The 20,378-nt window shown below is 44.6% G+C and overlaps 1 protein-coding gene across 3 annotated transcripts in view; it reads right to left on the reverse strand.

Annotated features, from left to right (window-relative positions):
* Mrtfb (myocardin related transcription factor B) overlaps positions 1–20,378 on the reverse strand; it is an 84,977-nt gene that overhangs the window by 16,106 nt on the left and 48,493 nt on the right. For all 3 annotated transcript variants that reach the window (XM_051168043.1, XM_051168044.1, XM_051168045.1), the window contains 6 exons: positions 18,957–19,022; positions 16,848–16,903; positions 14,852–14,927; positions 12,061–12,222; positions 10,644–10,822; positions 753–890 (listed from right to left, as the gene is read on the reverse strand). In XM_051168043.1, coding sequence (XP_051024000.1) covers positions 753–890; positions 10,644–10,822; positions 12,061–12,222; positions 14,852–14,927; positions 16,848–16,903; positions 18,957–19,022 — 677 coding nt within the window. The remainder of the gene's footprint in view (positions 1–752; positions 891–10,643; positions 10,823–12,060; positions 12,223–14,851; positions 14,928–16,847; positions 16,904–18,956; positions 19,023–20,378) is intronic.

The following is a 20,378-nucleotide window of genomic DNA, read 5'->3' on the forward strand; positions in this document are numbered from 1 at the left end:
TTTTTAACTTATTTGAGGGCCAGTCTCTTCTGCATGATGACAAGAGGTGAGCTAACACTAATGTCCTATTTAGTTCGAGAGGTTTGAGACTCTGCCAGTTTTAGGAAATGCTACCTATGAAATGATTAGATTATTCCTTGTTATTCCTACAACATTTTATTTAGAAATTGTAAATAGGATTATAAGAACTGTAAAAACGTACTGCATACTTAAGGCTTTTCCTCCTTTCTTGGGATTTACTCTACCTGAACTATTTCAACCATGTGCACTTTGGGGAACAGTGCCAAGAACTGGGCTTATCTGAGATCACAGCAAGCTGCTTCCGGCGTCAATGGCTGGATGGAAAGCCCCTGCAGAGCTTTTGAGCAGCACAGACTCTCATCAGGACGCCCCAGAGTATAAAGGATGTCCAAAGCTGGCTTTCACCCCTCCAGTGCTGCAGTGAGGCAAGTGCACTTGGCTGGGTAGGGACCCCGGATGGGAGAATTCCTGAAGCATGTCACACAGCTCAGCATTTCATACAGCCAGGCTCTGTGTCATTTTTCTGTTACTGTGAGGACAGGAGACATGTGTGGACCCAGCCCAGCAAGCATTACCATTTAGTTTTCAAGGTTTGGGCTAAAAGGCAGGTGGGAAGTCAGGACACCTGCCTCTGTCTCGTGCCTAGAGGACACCTGCCTCTGTCTTGTGTCTAGAGGCTTGACAAAGAGCTACCAAGTGGAGGCCTGCAGTGCAGTGTCCTGGGTACCCACCTTCACCAGCGTTGGGCCAGGCTTTGTTGAGGACACAGTGTTCGAGGGGAGGACGGGAGCTGTAGACCTCGTGGGAGGCTGGTCCGCAGGTAGAGGGGTTTTCAAGAATTCAGGAACTGCTGGGGTCACTGAGGTAAACTGGTGGAAAACAAAACCAAAAATCAAAAATTAAAAAAAAAAAACCCCAACACAGGCCATGATGTCAGTGACAATAAGAGGACTGAAACTGCAATGAAATGTCCTCATCTGACAAAACAGGCCCACACTGATTATCCAATACAAAGTGGTCAGCCCCAAACTATATTCACATAAACAACAGAAACAGACTCAGAAGGTTGTATTTGTGTATTTGTGCACACACACACACACGTAACAACGATAAAGAACAAGAGGCTGACAACTTGAGAGTGAAGGTGCATGGAAGAGTGTGGAGGGAGCAGGCCTGGGAGGGCCTCAAGGGAGGAAAGGATGGGGGTAAGTGATGTAATTCTATTATAATTAAAAATGTGTAAACTTACAAATATAAAAAGAAGTCTACAAAAAATGAAACAAAGAACAATAAACTGCTGCGCTGGGGATCCAGACAGAATTACAGACTTAGCCCTGAAGAAGCAAGTTATTTACTCTTTACCTCTGTTGAAACAGGCAGCTGAAACTAAGTAAGGTTGGACTGATATATGGTAGTATTTTAATTTTTCCCTCTCAGAAATATGGTCAGAACCATCCTTATTTTTGGAAAAAAATATCAAGACTCATAAACAACAGTTAAAATAATACACGGCATCCCTAAAGCTCTCTTGGTAGGCCATGCTAACCCTAGCTCATTCACATGTAGGGCTTGGTCTCATAGTCCTGCATCTTGACCCCCTCCTGCTGCCGGGAGCATCTCAGTGGATGCTCATATCATACCCGGGGCCTTCAAGTATTGCTCCAAAGAACACGATGACCCCAAACAGCAGGAAGTGGCCAAAAAGAAATATGTCCCTTGTCCTCACTAACCTTTCTATCCTACCTGGTGTGGGGTGGTGAAAGGGACTAGGGTGGAGAAGAGAGAAAGAGATACAAGAAACCAAAACGAAAATAGATTTTAAAAAGTACACCTATACAGTTCTCTTGTGAAGTATTTAAAATAGCAAATTTAAAACAGCAAACTGGCTGGGTGGTGTTGGCGCAGGTGCACATCTTTAATCCCAGCACGCAGGAGGCAGAGACAGGCGGATCACTGTGAGTTCGAGGCCAGCCTGGTCTACAAAGCAAGTCCAGGATAGCCAAGGCTACACAGAGAGACCCTGTGTTGAAAAAAAAAAAAAACCAAAACCAAACCAACCAACCAAACAGTTTTCCCCTTCCTTAAGATGAACAACTTGAAAACCTGGAGGGCTATTAGTAACAAGAAATATGAAGCCTGGCATGTATACTCAATAAATACTTGTTTAGTTGATGAATGGCATTCTCGTGGCTTTCCTTAGCAAAGTCACCTTCTCAAACCCAGCTGTACCTGTGTGAGTGAGTGTGACTGTAGAAGTCCAGGACTCCGTCCTTAAGCTCCTGTGAGTATTAACATAAGACAGTGTAGGAGAATTTGTAAAGACAGCTGTCATCAATTTCATCTAGAAATGAAGCTAAGGACTCACCCTGTGCTCCCGACTCTGCTCTCCAACACTGTGGAGATGTCTGGTACCCTGGCAAAACTGTGGCCAGCCAAGTTTCATGCATCAGGTAAAAAGCGGTATGTTCTTATGGGGCGTGGTCTTATGTTTTTAGGGCTCCTTTCACCCGGCACAGTTTGGGGATAGAGACACTTCTGCGTAGTCTCACAGCGACACAATCTTTGGCGCGTGTATATCGGCATATGAAGTAGAACCCAATGCTTACATTCTGAATTATACATTCACCTCCTTACAAAAGCATCCTACCTGACCACCACAGGCAGCCATATGTATCTGAGTGAGTAAAACACCAACAAGGTGACAGGTCATCGGAAACATGGGAGTGTCTTCTGGCCTGCACTCCTAGCTGTGCCTCGCCAGCCTGACCGGATGCTGTCTTCTCGCTATCTCTACTGCAATGTAACGACTACCCAGGAGCACCAAATACTAACTGCACTGAAATACAGTGCTGCTCCACTAGTGAGAACGATAAACATGCTGAAGGAGCTATCTGGAGCCCTCTAGGCACTGTGACAGGCCGCTCAGCACGCCTTCAGAAGGACCCAAACCAGAATGCCCTCCCCAAACAGCACCTGATCATGTCTGGGTGCTAAGCTTCTATTGGGTAAACTCTCCAAAAGAACCCGGGTACCAGGGCTCTGAAATGACCATGTTCTTCTAAAAGGGCTGAAAATATCCAGGTCACAAAGGACACTTTCCCTGCTCTACAGCTAATTGAGCAGTATGTCATCACTTTAGAAGGAATACTACACGAATGTCAAAACTGACACCAAACAGCTGCACTCACTTTGTGATGTCTAACTAACAAATCAGAACTATCTTCCTAAGAAAGAGCCAGAAGTCACAGGGCTGACTTCTCATCCCGCAGATGGCTGCTCCCTCCACAGGATCCGGGTTGCTAGTGGCTTCACCTTCACCCTAACACCATCAGAGAAAACACCAGGGCTGGGGACTGGCTCGCTGGGGAGTGAACCAGCTCCCTCAGAACCCTCATGGTGCAAGCTCTGGCTGCCTCCCCTGTAGACTACTGTCTGCACATGAAGGCCCGGGTGTTGTTCTTTGGAAAGCTCTTACTTTCTTAGATTGTAGCTTTTCACGCTCTAATAAGCACACTTTTCATTCAGGAGACAGACGTTCTTGCTGAAAACGGCACCATGCAAATAAATTCAAACTTGACTGTTCTTTGAATACTGTTTATATATTTCAGTTCCCACACAGATAAAATAAACAATGAATGAGCTGAATATACCCAGACATGTTTTGTATGTTGACTACAGGCATGTAAAATTCTCATTTGCTGAACATAGTTTCAATAGTATAAAATAGTATAAAATTATAAGTTTAAACACTTGATTTTTTTTGAGAGAAGGAAATAATGGTTATTATCCTATTTACATTTATATGTATATGCAATCTTTACATTATTTTGTTTTACCCTCAACAACCTTATATAACATATATTTCACTTTTAGAACAAGTAGCAGAACATTAGAAGAGCACAAAGACATCAGCACAAGCTTTGCCGGGTCCTGGGCCAGTGCTTCTTTTATATGTGTACCTTTGGCAAGTACAGCTCTATACACAGTGCTGCCTTAAGTGCATGCGGGTCATGTGTGTGTGTGTGTGTGTGCCGCACACATGGTAAAATATATACAAAAAGTGAGGCTGGAGATATAGTCCAGTGGTTAAGAGCCCACACAGCTCTTGTAGAAGATCTGAATTTGGTCCCCAGCATCACATTGGGTGGCTCACAACTGCCTATAACTTCAGCTCTAGAGAGGCCTGTACCCCTCAACAGATACACACACACACACACACACACACACACACACACACACACACGCCATTAAAACTGAGCATGTTTAGAGCCACCCTTGATGTCTCCCTCAAGCCTTCTATGAGCCCCATTCTCTTCCATAGCAACTACTGTTCTATTTGCTGTCTATGAATTTAGGGACGTGAAGTGGTTGGCTCGTGCCCCTTTGTGAGGGACTCACTCATCTAGTATAGTGTTTATTCCGTTCCTTTCTGAGGGCAGCTTTTGTTTCTACATTCAGATGCTGTGCACTCTGGGGCTGTTTTTCTGTTTATATGAGATGTTGCTCTCAGGAGCAGGCATGAATGCTTGGTATGTATTTTATAGAGAATACATATATTCTAACTCTCTGTTTCAACTTTTTGTTTCTTTGTTTTTAAGACAGGGTCTTACTATATGGCCAAGGCTGGCCTTGAGATCAGAGCAATCCCCTGGCTGCTTGTATACCACAAGACACCACTTCCTGCTTTCAACTCATGTATCAGAAACAGAACTACTGGCTCACTGGTTAAGTTCTATCTTACACATTATTTACTTAGTTTCTCTACAGAGACTAAACTTAAAGTCATCGAACTTGGTGGCAATATGCCTTTACTCATTTGGCTCAGTAAAATTGTGTATTTTTTTATTTTTTAATTTTTGTTTTTTTGAGACAGGGTTTCCCTGTGTAGTCTTGGCTGTCCTGGATGCATTTTGTAGACCAGGCTGGCCTCAAACTCACATTGATCCACCTGCTTCTACCTCCTGAGTGCTGGGATTAAAAGGTGTATGCCACCATGCCCAGCTAAAATTGTATTTTTAAGACACCATTTCCTACAGTAGTAACTACATATTACCACAGTAACAATGCACAATAATTCTAATTTCTTCACGTACTTGCCAGAACTTGTTTCCTGGGTATGTGATAGCACCCTTGGTTTCAATTTATGTTTCCTTTGTGGTTATTTTATCCTGTGTATGCTGTGATGACCTTCATGTCCATTGTTTATCTAACACAGTAGTCACACACCAGAGGCCATCACATCTTACTGGCTACTTGTGTACTGTCTTACTTAGGGTTCCACTGCTGCAATAAAATACCATGACAAAAGCAACTTAGGGAGGGAAGGGTTTATTTGGCTTGTAATTACATTTTGCTGAAAGAAGGTCAGGATAGGAGCTCAAGCAAGGCAGGAAGCTGGAAGCAGGCTTATGGTTGCCTTAGTAACACTGTACTTTTGTTGCTGTTGTTGTTTCGAGACAGGGTTTCTCTGTGTAGCCTTGGCTATCCTAGACTTGCTGTATAGACCAGACTGGCCATGAACTCAGCTATCCGCCTGTCTCTGTCTTCCTGAGTGCTGAGATTAAGTGTGCGCCACCACTGTGGGTTAGCACATGTGATGCCTTAACAAAAGTCATCTGTGAACACAAGGTGCTTTTCATCTGTGAACACAAGGTGCTTTTCTATGTCCACTGACTTTTTTTTTTGTAATGATAACCTGACTTCTTTCTCTCTGTATAATTATTGAATTAATTAGCTTGCTATCATTATGACAAATTGCTGGAGATAATCAACCTAGTTAAGGGAAAAAGTTTACTTAGCTCATGGTTTCACAGATCCTGTTACTTTGGCACAAGTCCGTCTGTGTATGGAGGGACAGGTTGTTCCCTTGTGGTAGCTTGGAAGCAGGGAAGAGTGGAAGGGGCAAAAGACACGGAAAAACAGCTCCCACAGCTGATGGTCAATAGAGTTCTTTCTTGAAGTTCTTTGAGAACTCACAGAAGTCCTACCATACCATGCTTATGGTGCTTAAAATAAGAGATGATTAATTAAAGGGCTCAAGACATTCCTGAGAACAGTGTCTGCAGATGTAAGAGACCAAGTGACCCACCCCCTTGTCCCACAAGTGGAAACTGATTTTCTACAGTTTCCCATTGCTCATCAGCTACCTAAGCATAAAACAAGTGTACTCGATTTGCAATGTGCGAACTTTGGGGATAAAATGAGTTCTCAAGCTGAGAAAAATACCTCACCTGGATCTTTGTGTTAATTTTGGTTTCAGCACCCATGCTGCACTTAGGCCAGTGGCAAGGCAGAGGCAGGCTGATGAAAGGAGGAAATAGAGGCTGGGAAGACACACACTCCGAGTCCTCCTAACAACCCGCTTGGTTATCAGCTTCTGAATGCTTGATCCACTGATGGGCTCAAGTGTCCTCAACTGGCAGCCTTGAACACACAGGCCTTTGGGGGATCCATACCAATCTCCTAAGGTGTCTCATTCATTAAATTGGTGAATATGTGCTGTGTGTTTGCTTATCTATTTTGTGGTTCTATGATAAAATGAGTGACTATCTCGCTGTCTGCTTGATGTCTGGTGAGGAGCAATACGTTAAGGTCCTTTCGCTTGAGGGAAATGTAAGAGTAATTATAGTAAGGTAGGTAAACATTAATGGATTTTTAAAAAAAGATTTATTCATTTATTATTATGTATACAGTGTTCTGTCTGCATGTACACCTGCCTGCCAGGAGAGGGCACCAGATCACGTCACAGATGGTTGTGAACCATCATGTGGTTGCTGGGAATTGAGCTCAGGACATCTGGAAGAACAGTCAGTGCTCTTAACCTCTGAGCCATCTCTCCAGCCTCATTAATGGATTTTATGTATGTATCAAGTACTGTCACTTGAATGTAAAATGCCCTCTACAGGCTTCCAATGCTTAGTACCAAGTGTGTATATGTGTGTGTGGTGTTTTGGAAGTTAATGTAACCTTTAAGAGGTAGAGACTTACTGGAGGAATTGGGTCACTGAGGTGGGCCCACTTTCTAGTCACTGTTTTGCAGACTGCAGATGCAATGTGAAGAGCCACTTTGCCTGTTGCCACGCCTCTCCTGCCATGATGGACTGTATTCTCACAAACTATAAAGAAGAACAAGCCCCTTTTCCTTAAGTTGCTTCTTTTCAGGTATTTGGCCACAGCCACGAGAAAGGTAACCAATAAAAGAAATTAAGAAACCTAGACAAATACAGCAAAGTTCAAAAATTGTCAAAATAAAAGTTATCAATTCTTGATGATATAAAAATCCTAGGATTCACTGATATAAGGCTTGCCTCTGTACTCAATTTTAAAAACGAGAACAGGACAGAGCGCTGGCAGTGTTACTCCATGTAAGGGCTCCTGCTCTCAGGTGTCAGGGGCACACCTGCCACAGCCATGCAGATACCTGAGCACAAGTGTAAGACTACCAGAGCCTTACTTACAAATACATAAGCAGTGAACACGGAATTTATGACAGATACACACAGGCTAGAAACCGCTGAGAGGTAACGTGCAGTGGAGCCATGCTTGCCAGTGTATGGGTTGTTTGCATTCCCCAAAGCAGGTCTTCTGCCACCAGCCCAGTGGCTGGTGCAGGGGACGGGCACTGTCTTGGTGGAGTAGGTACACACAGTGCTGCAGCCACACTGAAGGCATTTGGATGCCAATGCCTGAGGTCAGGAGCAAGCTGAGGCTTGGTGTGCACTGCTCTGCAACATGTAATCTATACCAACTCTCTGAGAAACATTACCATTTACATTTTCCTTCAAAGGGTTTGTAACGTCAGCCTCTGGTTAAGTTTCTCACATAAACTTGGATAGGGCCAAGCTTCATGAGCAAAGAAAAGGGCGGGCAGTGAGTGAGGACAGGAACCTCCTGTGGGGAGCCTGTGGCCAGCACCTCCCTAGGAGCCCATGGGACGATGGGTTATTCTGACTCACAGCCCTGAGACACCGTCCCTCATGGTGGGGATGGCATGGCAGCAGGAGGCTACGTGAACATATCTGGTGGCCAAAGAGACAAACGCTGAGCTTGCCTGGCCTCCTCTTGATTTATTTGGGGACCCATCCCATTGGGCAGCATGGCCCTGGGTGTCCCTTCCTCAGTTAAGTCTTTCTGGAATACTCCTGTGTTGTGGATGGGTCGGTGGATATGTAAACAGGTTTTTGTTTATATCCCAGGTGTGGGATATGGGGCTGTTCCAGTTTGTCCACAGCTGATAGTTGCTTCTCGAAAGGGCACATGACCCTTGTCAGCTGTGAAGTGCCTCATGTGGGGGTGTGGTCTTTGTCAGAGGGGGATAAAAGCCAGACCCAAAGGGAGACTGGGGGGCTCCAAGAAAGAAGAAGGCTGCTGGTGTTTCCCCTGCTGTTGCTGGTGCTGTTGGAGGAGGAGAAGTGGGAGATCTCCTGAGACAAAGAGTGGACTTGCCCCAAGAAACCCACAGCCTGCACAGCAGGAAGCAGCTAAGGAGAACTAGGCTCCTCTCCCCACAACCCTTCTTTCTCCCTTACCTAGTGTTGGAAGGGATTTGGGTGGAGACGGAAGAAAAAGATTTAAGGAACCCAAAATAAAAACAGCGTTTTACAATTCCACCAGAACTCTTGCTTCAGTGTCCTACCTGGGTCCAGATCTGGGCAGGCTGGTAATGAGGACCAACCACGCAGCCAAGAAGCTGTTTCCAGGGACAGCTAAGGAGACATTTCTGTTACTAAGGCTACAGCCATGTGAACAGCTGCCTCCTCACAGCTTGACTTACTCAGACAGAAGCAGAGAAGGAACCCAAATGGCCGAGTAAAACCTTTTCCTAAAGTTTATTTACTAACATACTTGACATTCTTCTTAGGCCTATTTTTAAAGCTCAAGCCAGGGCAAAACATGTACATGAGGCCACAGTAGGGGCAGGCCTCTCTCCTCTCCATCTTCTCAGAGCTCAGTGTGAGCTGCTCCTTAACCCGCAGTTGCCCTTCGGGCCACACTCCAGCAGTGTTGGGGGCCATAGGCACTGCTGCTCTGTGGACCTGGACAGCAGATCTGGACTGTCACCACCCACACCATCTCTGATTGGACCACTTTTAAATACAATGCGAACATCTATAGATTTTCCAGTCATTCATTCAGCGAGCTTCATTAAGTCAGCCTTTATTGAATACTTTCTGAGAAATGGGTGCACACATGCATGTGCACATGCACACACACAGACTTAAGCTATCTACCCTCCACACATGCATACATCAGGCTGTCTGCCCTTCATACACACACTAAATTTTCTACTACCTCCACAGAGCTGCTGGCCCCCAACTCTAGGTGTTCTGCCCTTGATAGTCAAGAATTCTTGATTCTCACTGAAGACACCAAACAGGCAGAATATATATTTTGGAATACAGTGATGAGTGTAATGAAGAAATAATGCTTCAAGACATATTCCTAAAATGAATGTGTTCACAAGACATTGTGAACGAGAACACGCATTTTCATTCTCTGAAGCCCTCACATTCCTGTCAACTCAGACTACCCTTGCACCAAGGCCCACTTCAGTAACTGGCCATTAAGCCAAAGAAATAATTAGGTAAATGTCAAAAAATATAATCAGAAGACACGCATGAAGACAACGGCACCTTATGTAAATACAGAAGTGAAAACGAGGAAATGGCTCAGTAGCCAATGGCATGGACTGCTTAGCTCAGATGAGCTCTATCAGGTCAATTCTACTACACAATGTTTTCTGTTTTCAAGACATGGATTCTCTGCATGGCCCAGCCACAACATAGCTGCAACCCTGGATATTGTACTAAGTGCAGTACATCAGCCACAAAAGGACACACATTGTCTGATCCCATTTTTAATGAGCTACCTATAGAGTAGGAATGGAGGATGTGTCAAAGGGTATGGCACCTCAGTGTCTCTAGGTGAAGAGGCATGGATACCTGTTGCAAGACTGTGTGAATATATTTGGCCACAGGTATATTTATATTATATTATGTTATGTTATGTTATACTATGTTTCTAAGAAGATGTGGTGGTTTGAATAAAAATGGCCCCCACAGGCTCGTAGAAAGTGGCAGTATTAGGAGGTGTGGCCTTGTTGGAAGAGGTGTGTCCCTAGGGGGTGGGCTCTGAGGTCTCAGGTGCTCCAGCCATGCCTAGTGTAGCAGACTTTCCCTGTTGCCTGAGGATCAGGATGTAGAACTCTCAGCTCCCTCTCTAGCACCATGTCTGCCTGTGCGCTGCCATGCCTCCCACCATGACAGTGGACTAAAGCTCTGACACTGTGAGCCAGTCCCAGTAAAATGTTTTCCTTTATAAGAGCTGCTGTGGTCATGGTGTCTCTTCACAGCAGTAACATCCTGACTAAGATGGAAGACTTTTAAAAATACACTACCTTAGCGGGGGGGGGGGGGGGGGGGGGGGAGGGAGAGAGAGAGAGAGAGAGAGAGTGTGAGTGTGTGTGTGTGTGTGTGTGTGAGTGTGAGAACTACTGAGTGAGAAGCAGCTGTGAAGTTTTACGATGTTTGGCTCACAGGCAGGAAGTATCAATACTTTCAGATTTTTTCTCCTGGTGAAAATATTGTCTAGACACATCTGTAAGAATGTTAGGAAGGGCTTACCTGGGCCGGAGTGTTTGTAGTCACAGGAGGTGGCGAGGCACTGACTTTTGGCTCACTGGGGGATGCAGCTGAGCCCTGAGACTCCTGGCTCGCTGGCTGGTCTGGAGACAAAGCATCACTGCTATCTTCATCAAATGAGAACTCGCCATGAGTTTGGGGATAGTCCTCTTTCACCACGCCTGCAGAGAGAACCATGGGTAACTTGGCTTTGGAACCCCAAGGCTAACCAAAAAAGGAGAGTTCAAGGAGCCGGTTTAAAGCTGGGCTCTTCCCAGGGGAGCCACACTGCTGTCTGCCATGTACTCTTTGGGGTTTGATGCTCTTCAGTCAGATGAAACCTTTGGACTCAGCACCAGCTGTAGGAAGACCAGAAGACTGGAGTGCTCTGCTGTTGGTTTCGTTCTTTGTGGTGCTGGGAGTGGAGCCCAGGGCTCTGTACATGCTAGCGAAGAAGCCAGAACACCAGCCCTGCTCTGCAGCCCTGGGTGCATGGGGGGTGGGTTTAGTTCTTAATGACACTGGAGAATATCACAGCAAGAGGGCAATTAAAGGTGTAGGATACACAGCCTCCTCTTCAAAATTTAAGCATCTGGGCAAAAGCAAAGAGAGAGGCCCCTCTGAACAGAGTAATATTTAAGAGCTTCATGTGGAACCCAGATGTTAAATGCAGGAAGCAGAGTGGGAGTGTTCCTGGGGATCTGCATGTCAGTCCCCGCTTCAGAGAACAGCACACTCAGCTGCACTCACACCTCACCTCTTGGGGCCATCTTCCCAGATGTTTGGGATTAGAGTTGACCATTTAAAAATTTTGTGACTACAAACTGCCTATGCTTTAAATTCACACTGATTTGGAGTAGGAAGTCCTAAGGAGTATGAGAGCTATACTAATTGGTTTCTCAGTTAGTATAAAAACTAAAACAGAACAAACAAACAAACAAAAACTGTACTGAATGAATCTCATCACTCATTTAAACCGAAATGCTGAAACTATGTTACATACAAAAGATGCAGCAGTGACATGGCGGTCCTCGGTGCTGCGGAGTGTGCTGCACAGGCACAGGCTGAGGCTCGGGCAGCAAGGGCAGCGTGAGGCAGACAGCTCTGCTTCCCTTCACGTGCCACGGCCATTCTCCTTGTCTGTGCAGCTAATTGTCTTTTCTAGAGGGACATAACACAGCGTCTAACAATATGGAAGAGTAGAAATGAAATGGTCCAATATAGTAATTTGTCTTAGAAAATATGATAATGACACGAGAAGTCACTCTGACTGCCAGCAGAGGCCATTTTCTAATCCGTAACTGAACAATCTCAACAAGAACCACTAGATGACCATCAGCTTCTCACTAGCTCAGAAAACAGCATCTTAAATCAACTGCTTCATCTGAATCTTGTGGAAGACAGAATGTGGCGCTCTTGCCTATGATCGCTTCCTTGACACTCGAGTCCACAGGAAGGATGTTCTTCTCCACCAGCTCCATGGGACCAGGCCTTTGAGCAATCTTCTCGTTTAGGTCATCGGCCAGCCGAGCTCTCTTCAGCTTCATCTGTGTGGCCTGAAGAGACGGCTCTGCAAAAGTTTCTGAAAGAGGAAGCGCAGTCTTAACCATGGTGTCTATCATGCTAAGTAACTCAACTAAACTACTTGAAGTGGGCTAACCTCTGGAAGGAAGACTGCTGAGAGTGCTCAGCAGGCTCTGCCTCCCAGAGTGGGGCAGCTCCCTGTCTATGCAACGCAGGGCCCCTGGGTGAACTGCTAGACCTGAAGCTGGAACCGGGACTTGCCGCCATGTGCCTATAGCAGGAGGGCAGATTGCTTTAGAATGCGTTTATTATAAGCTGTCAGGGAGACACAGAATAAAGGCCCATGTGGCCCAGGGCTCTGAAAGTGTGTTGCTCTCACTTAGCTTCACTGGAAAGGCAGTTTCTAGAAAGGGAGGAGGCACTAAATCTTAGAACAGAAGTTTATTTTCTTTAGTGGGAAGAGCTGATTCATATTCTTGGATTGATTCAGGTATATCTCAGGATTAGTTATCAAAATTAATAACTTGAGCTTATTGGAACAAAAACCCCACTTTACAGAGATAACAGAGCATAGAGGCAACAGCTCATACATTTAAACCGACAGAGCTGCTACAACAGACATGAAGCCGCTGCAGCTCTCCCAACTCTCTTGCTCCATCCTGTCAGTTCTGGAGCTGGTGGTCACTCACTAACACGCCCTCCCATTCTCCCGAGCTAAGCTAATGTTGGTTTAAACATAAATGGGGTGCTATCGGCTCAAATCCTGAGCTGATTCTGAGCTCTCAAGAGACGAAGCACACAGAACTTCATAGGAACACTACACACAGGAGACCAGGCTCCTCTAGTCACATTCAGTTTTCAGTGCTTCTGTGAAGCTCAAAGCAGGACAGCCCTCTGCGTCTCTTCCTTCTCCCTTAAGAGATGTCACCATCCAAGTGGCAGTAGCAATACATTTGCAAAGACAACTGTGCCAAGGTAGTAAGCAGAGCCTGGCAGGCCGCTGCACTTCTTCTGTCTGTCCCACTTCCTCCTTGACACCATGAAGCTGGGGCTCAGTTTTTGCTGCTGAACTTAAGATAATAATTTAGACTCTCACTTGCCAACTACCCAATTCAATCAAATTAGGTGAATGTCAAAATGTGGCTGGGAGTAGTGCTAAGGTAATTAAAAAATTAGAGATGAGATAGTCTTTTTCATTCTTCAGATCTCAATTTGAGAATTCATGTTTCAATATATACTCATATTTAAAAGAAAATATGTGTATGAGTGTTTGCCTGCGCGTGTGCATGACATCTAGAGGCTAGGAGAGGGCATGGGATCCCTGGATCTAGAGTTACAGGAGGTTGTGAGCCGCTTGGCATGAGTATTGCAACCACACAGTGTCCTCTGCCACATGCTCTTAATTGCTGAGCCATCTTTCCAGCCCCTTGGCCTTTCTTTCTTTTTCATAAAATAAAAATTTCAGTGGATGTATTTCTTTTTACTTTACTTCTGTTAAGGACATCTTCTAGAATCAGAAGGCAAGTATAGACAGCACCGTGCACACATGCTTTGCTGCTCTTTGCTATGTTACTTGGTGGAGAGCTTGCTGAAGTCACTGATCCCTGACAGCTGCAGTGCTCCACCTTAACACTGCATCTCTGCTAAGTTTTCAGTTCAGAGGACAGCTGAGGCCACAGTGGAAAGGCATACATCAGGACCAAGGAGAACACACAGAGGAGCACACAGCTTTAGGTTTGTGGAATGCAGTATGTATGGTGCTCGGCAGGTCTTTAGAGCGCATTCTAATACAGTTGTCAGCCTGTGTCCGTTCTCAGTTAGAGCTGCCTGGTTGCTCTGTCTGTCTCTGCTCCTGAAGCACCCGCTGCAGGAAGGCAGCCAGTGGACAACAGCTCTAACACGGCCATCTATTGCTGGCCTCCTGAAGAACTGCGCCTCTGGCGATATCTGAGCTGCTGGGTTGCTATCCTGCATGTGATGACCATCTGAATCCTATCACTAGGCCCAGAGAGCAGACTTTTTCTACCTCACAACTATCTCTAAATATCTAAGATGTTTTTCCAGATTCTTCTTACAACTTAAAACCTTTGAGACTGTCGAAGGATCAAGCTTCTACTCTTGCTCAATAAATTTGATACAGAAGCAGAACAATGGGAGAAATAGAACTCTGGAAATTTCTGGTGGAGAAGCTGGCTATCAAGATGGCTGTCTTAGAAAGAAGGACATCTATGTGAGTCACGTGTTCTGCAGGAAGGGAAGCCCTTGCCTCCAAGGGCTAAAATTAGTTCACCCAGAGGTGATCAGTGACAGTCACATCAAGACTGTTTTAGGTAAGTAGCGACAAAGATGAATAGCAACATATATGGGCATCATTTCAGGCAGAGACCAGTGAGACCCAAGCTACATAGAGAAGACGATGGAGAAGCCCTAGGACCAGAATCATCCTCCAGGATAGAACAAGTGGTGCTCAGGCAGCAGCTGGTAGAAGCAGCAGGTTTCAAGTGACTGCCTTCAGGTCAAACGCTCTCCAGTAGCCAACACAGAGCTTCAGTTCATTGTGCTATCTAATGTGGAGGATGCTAGCCTGTCGGGTGAGAAGTTATTAAAAGGGGAATGAACAAAAACCGTGGACATCTCGGTTTTCTTCTTAAGGAAATGTGGCCAAGCCGGCAGGAGCAGCCGCTTACCTTCCAGTATGTGCATCCTGACCAGCTCAGAGCGGTCTGGGCGGCTCCGGATCTTGTGCTTCAGGAAGTTTTCGGTCTTTAAAAGTAAGTATTGTAGTTTTAGATTTTTTTTTTTTTTTTGGTTTTTTTGAGACAGGGTTTCTCTGTGTAGCCTTGGCTATCCTGGACTCCCTTTGTAGACCAGGCTGGCCTCGAACTCACAGCGATCCACCTGCCTCTGCCTCCTGAGTGCTGGGATTAAAGGCATACGCTACCACGCCCAGCTTTGTAGTTTTAGATTTTTAAAAGAAATTAATTGTACACTCTTTGTTATGTCTTTGAGAGAATGACTAGGAAGGTAGTACTTGGGAGAACTCTCAGCTACACACAATGTACAGTGTAGTCTTAAAACCATACAGGGGTTTGAAGCATATTAGTATAAATAACTACTTTATGACTTTTATAGTAAACTGAGAAAAGCTCAAAATTTGATGATGAATTTAAAGTAAACATAAGATTTAATCTCTTTATATAAAGCCAATACTTTAGAAAAGTAGAAATTATTTAGACATTAGAATTCCTTTTTGTTTTGTTTTGTTTTTCAAGACAGGGTTTCTCTGTGTAGCCTTGGCTGTCCTGGACTCACTCTGTACACAGGCTGGCCTCGAACTCACAGTGATCCACCAGCCTTTGCCTCCTGAGTGCTGGAATTAAAGGTGTGCGGCACCACACCCAGCGATATTAGAATTCTTAAGAATATTAATGCTATATTTTATCTGAGTCCATATTCCCAGGTGCATTCTCTAGAAGTAGACTCATCTCTCAGGCTCAGCTCTAGAAGTAGACTCAGCTCTCAAGCTCAGCTCTAGAAGTAGACTCAGCTCTCAAGCTCAGCTCTAGAAGTAGACTCAGCTCTCAAGCTCAGCTCTAGAAGTAGACTCAGCTCTCAAGCTCAGCTCTAGGAGCTCATTATTGCACTTTGGGGACAGTCTTAAGCAACTTTTGTAATGTTCTTATTTTCTTACTGCACATGAGAACCCATCACCCCAGGCAAAACAGAAAGAATGACTGTGCAGGGCACCCATGTGGTGTGTGACCACAAAGGAACCAGATTCAAGAACACAGTTGCACGTACCGGCTTCTTTATTTAGCTGTGAATTCAATCCTTAGGCAAGTGAACACTGACACAGACCCACAGGGAAATCAGAAGCATATGACATTCTTGCCCTCTCCAGGGCAGAGACTCTTGCTCAGTCTGTCTGTTAAAGACTCAGGTCTTGCCCTAGACTACTTTCTTATAAAATCCAGGCCCATCAGCTCAGGAGTGGCCCCGCCCACAATGAGCTGGCCTCTCCTATATCAGTCATCAGCTAAGAAAATGCCTATAGGCTTGCAGTTTGTTAGGGGCATTTTCTCAACTGATCTCTCTTTTCAGGTAGTCCTAGCGTGAGTCAAGTTGATAAAAAGCTAGTCAGCACAGTCCTGAAAACAAAAAAAGAAAACCTAGTTACTGTTCTGTTTTTTTCGTGTGTGTGTGTGTGTGTGTGTGTGATAATACATGTACATGTGTGAGTGTGTACATGTAGAGGGCAATGCTGGTGCCAGTGTGTGTGAGTAATGCATGTACATGTGTGAGCATTGTTTCTTTCTGAAACTGGAGCTCACCAAGTTGGCTAGCCAGCAGGCACCAGGCACCTTCTTACCTCCGCCTCCTCAGTGCACTGCCAGGCCTAGCCTTGTTTTATATGGGTGCTGGGGATTAAACTCAGCCCTGTGTCAAACACTTTACTGACTGAGCCATCTCTTCTGGAGGAGCTTCTGATTTCAAAAGAACACAACTGAACTGTCATTCAGTATAGGCATTTTCTGTAAGCCTACAAACCAAGCTATGCCAGAACACATGCTATCAAGATTACGCATCTTGGAGATAGCATGATGTCCTGTGCTGATATAGTTAGGAGTACAAGTGCTTGAGATACAGCAGAGAAGTAAAGATCTTTAAAGTGAAATTGCTTACTCTGGCTCGCTCCAGGCTTTTTATCTGCTCATGGAATGCTGCTGGACTCTTCAGAGCTGTCAGGAAGAAAACAAATGGTTTCCACAGCATACACAGGAGCTCACACCTTAGCTTGCCACTCTGCGAACCCTGTCAGGTCATATTTGTGCTGCTATTTATTTACTAGTTCCTGTACGAGACCCTCCAGATGTGAAGCCTTCAATGTTACCCAATTGAAATTACGTACTTCACAAATAAATCAGGTAAACATCTCAAAAGAGCTGCTATATGACTGTGTAAATGCCAAGCCAGACCATGCCATGGCCCAGGGACTGTCCCAGGTCTCTATTCTTAGTGCCCATACATGCTGCTAGACAAAGCCTATGGGGCCTTGGAACTCAAGCACGGGGAGATGCAACACTCATGTCTCCTAGATCTGAGGTGCCATTTACTCAGAGCTCCCAACTGGCTGGGCTCTGCGGTGGAGCACAGTTAGGAGCATTGCTAGTCTCCCTAATAAACCAACCTGAAAAACATGCATGGACTCCAGTACAGCTGCCTAGAGTGTGAGAGCCCCTGAGGTCATACAGCTAAATGGTGGTCCAAGTGGCATTGACATCTAGTACTCTAAACTTAAAGGGTTCTTGGTACCACCCCACAGCACAGCACCCTTCCATCAGTCATCATGCTCCATCTTATTTAAAGGGTTCTTGGTACCACCCCACAGCACAGCACCCTTCCATCAGTCATCATGCTCCATCTTATTTAAAGGGTTCTTGGTACCACTCCACAGCACAGCATCCTTCCATCAGTCATCATGCTCCATCTTAGAATGAGGGACATGGTGTCTGCATTTCAGCCTGTCATCTTTGGAAACTCTTGAATTGTGTATTTCCACCTCTGCCTTGTAATAACAGGCATGCAAAAGATGGGAGGCAGGCAGCTCCCACAGCCACCAGGGCAGACCTAGCAGTGCTGCCTCAGCACCATTATCTGATGCTCTTGACTAATCATTTGGGGGAAGACTGTGGCAGTGGAGAAACCTGGCAGATAACCAAAGTGGCTTTGGACTACCACAGCCGGATTTAAGGTATTCAGATGACTGATAGTTAAGAAGTCTATAAAACTTTCACTAAGGAGGGGAGGAAAATCTGAGAAAAAAATTTCTGTATCTTCATTAACTGAAAAATGATTTCTGGGCTAACAATGAGTTAGAAAACTGGGAAACACATGTTTGTTCTATAACTTCCAGTATTTTAAAGTAGAATAAATTAACTCTTTGAATAGCCAATTTCTAAACAATAGATAATAGATAAATAATAAATAATCCTATGGTCTATAGAAAACAACCATTCTTCCCTCTAAAGCTTCCAAAGCTGGTGGTTAAAGATAAAGAAAAACAGTTTAGATAAATATTCTAAAATCTACTGTTATGAATCTCTTGAAGGAAACAACTATACTCAGGCCAGAAATATTGCACTAACTGTAAATGGCATTCTGTCAGTTTTAAACCTTAGATATGTGTAGACCATAGCCTGGTACCAAGGAAAATGACCTTGAATTAAGTTTAAGTAGAATAAGGTCCTGTGTTAATTGTATCACATTACTCTTACAGGTTTAATCTAAGATGTGCCAGCAGAATTATCAATTCAACCATTTTATTTATTTATTTATTTATTTATTCTTGTTACATCTCAATGTTTATCCCATCCCTTGTATCCTCCCATTCTTCCCTCCCTCCCATTTTCCCTTTATTCCCCTCCCCTATGACTGTTCCTGAGGGGGATTACCTCCCCCTGTATATGCTCATAGGGTATCAAGTCTCTTCTTGGTAACCTGCTGTCCTTCCTCTGAGTGCCACCCAATTCAACCATTTTAAAGCTCAAACAGACATTAAAGTTCACAATAAAACTTCACAGTAGTATTTTATAGGCATTCTTCATTAGTGTAAAATTGAAGCCCATTTTTAAAGCTGCATTTGTTTCTAAAATGAATTCTAAGGGTTCTCCTGAGTAGGCCGTGCTAATAAACCCGCACGGAGACTGCGATAACTGAACAGAGTAGGGTAAGCCCTCCTCAGAGTGCCCCTCCCTGCCCCAGTCACGAGTGACAACAGGGACGTGGCCTTACGTGGCATGATGCCCTGGTCCACTAGTTGTTCTCTTGTCCTCCTTTGCTGCAGTCTCAGCTGGAGCACTGTAGGAAGGAAAGAGTTAGAGTTTATTAGCGGCAGCTCTAGAACCCAGTGCCCACAGTTCAGCAGGGACACTGTTAGCCTTACTAAACACCCACTTCACAATCCAATAAGGAGGAAATCAGAAGTGAAGCTGAGTGTGGTGGCCATGTCTGTAATTCCAAGGGGCTGAGGCAAGAGGGTCAGCAGGCCTGGGGCCAGGCAGGTTGCACAGGAGTTCTAGGACACCCTGAACTACAGGGTGGGACCAGGGTGAGATCTTAAGGAGGGAGATAAGAAAAGACATTACTTGGCATTAAGCTGTAGTGATTCTGCTTGTTGGTAAATTCTGAATTTATGATTTTTTTCTTGAGACAGGGTTTCTCTGTGTCCTGGACTCGATTTGTAGACCAGGTTGGCTTCAAAGTCACAGGCTTCAAAATCTACCTGCTTAAAGGCGTGCACCACGATGCCCAGCTAGCAATTATTTTGTTTAGTTAATAAACCTAACTTATGATGAATGCTAGACCATTTCCTATTTAAAAATCTCACACAAAGAAATGAGAGTACAGAGGGGCAGGGTATCACTCGAGCTAACAAAGACACATTATGCCTTGTTCAAAGGAAATCTCATTCAGAGCAATGATAGGAGATTCCTTGACCTTTTTTAATGGTAATAGTAACAATTTACTTTAAGAAAAGACTGGCATGTTTGGAAGGACTTAATTTAAGGAAATAATTTCAAAGAAGTAGCTTTAGTGATGCCTGAGTACATACAAGTTAAGCCAGAGAGAAACTTCGAAGTCACAAACTGAACAGTCTTTGCATAAACACACACAGAATCTCTCCCTACAAGTTCTGAGAAAGCTGTAACAAACTGGTGTCACTGTTTAATACACAGTGAATTGTGAGAATTCATAGAAACAAGACATACATTAGGAAGTGTGGAATCTAGCTTGTCAAATAAAAATTAATCTACACCGCTCCCCCCACCCCGAGTTTTTCAAGGCAATTCTTTTTACAGTATCTCTAGATATTCAATTTAGAAAAAAGTCTATCTTAAAAGGAATATATCAAATAAAACTGAAAACCTTTTCCTAGTTATTTTAAGCTGTTCTGCTTTTATTTTCAAATTATGGTAGGATGACTAAGCGTCTGCATAAAAGTCACAGCATGCGAAAACAGCGTTACCTAGGCGTGTTTCTTAGTGGAGGGAGAGGAGACGATTTTGCAGCGTGGAGATGGTGGAAGAACAGGCTTGCAGTGCAGCAGTCTGCTGTCCCCCACTTTCAGGAGGCCTCTGTGGGCCTCAGGGAGCAGTCCTGACAGCTGTAGGCCCGGAGAAGACTGCAGAGCAGAGCCTGCCTTATGCTGCACAA

This window comes from Acomys russatus, chromosome 25 (assembly GCF_903995435.1).
Source record: "Acomys russatus chromosome 25, mAcoRus1.1, whole genome shotgun sequence".
NCBI lineage: Eukaryota > Metazoa > Chordata > Mammalia > Rodentia > Muridae > Acomys > Acomys russatus.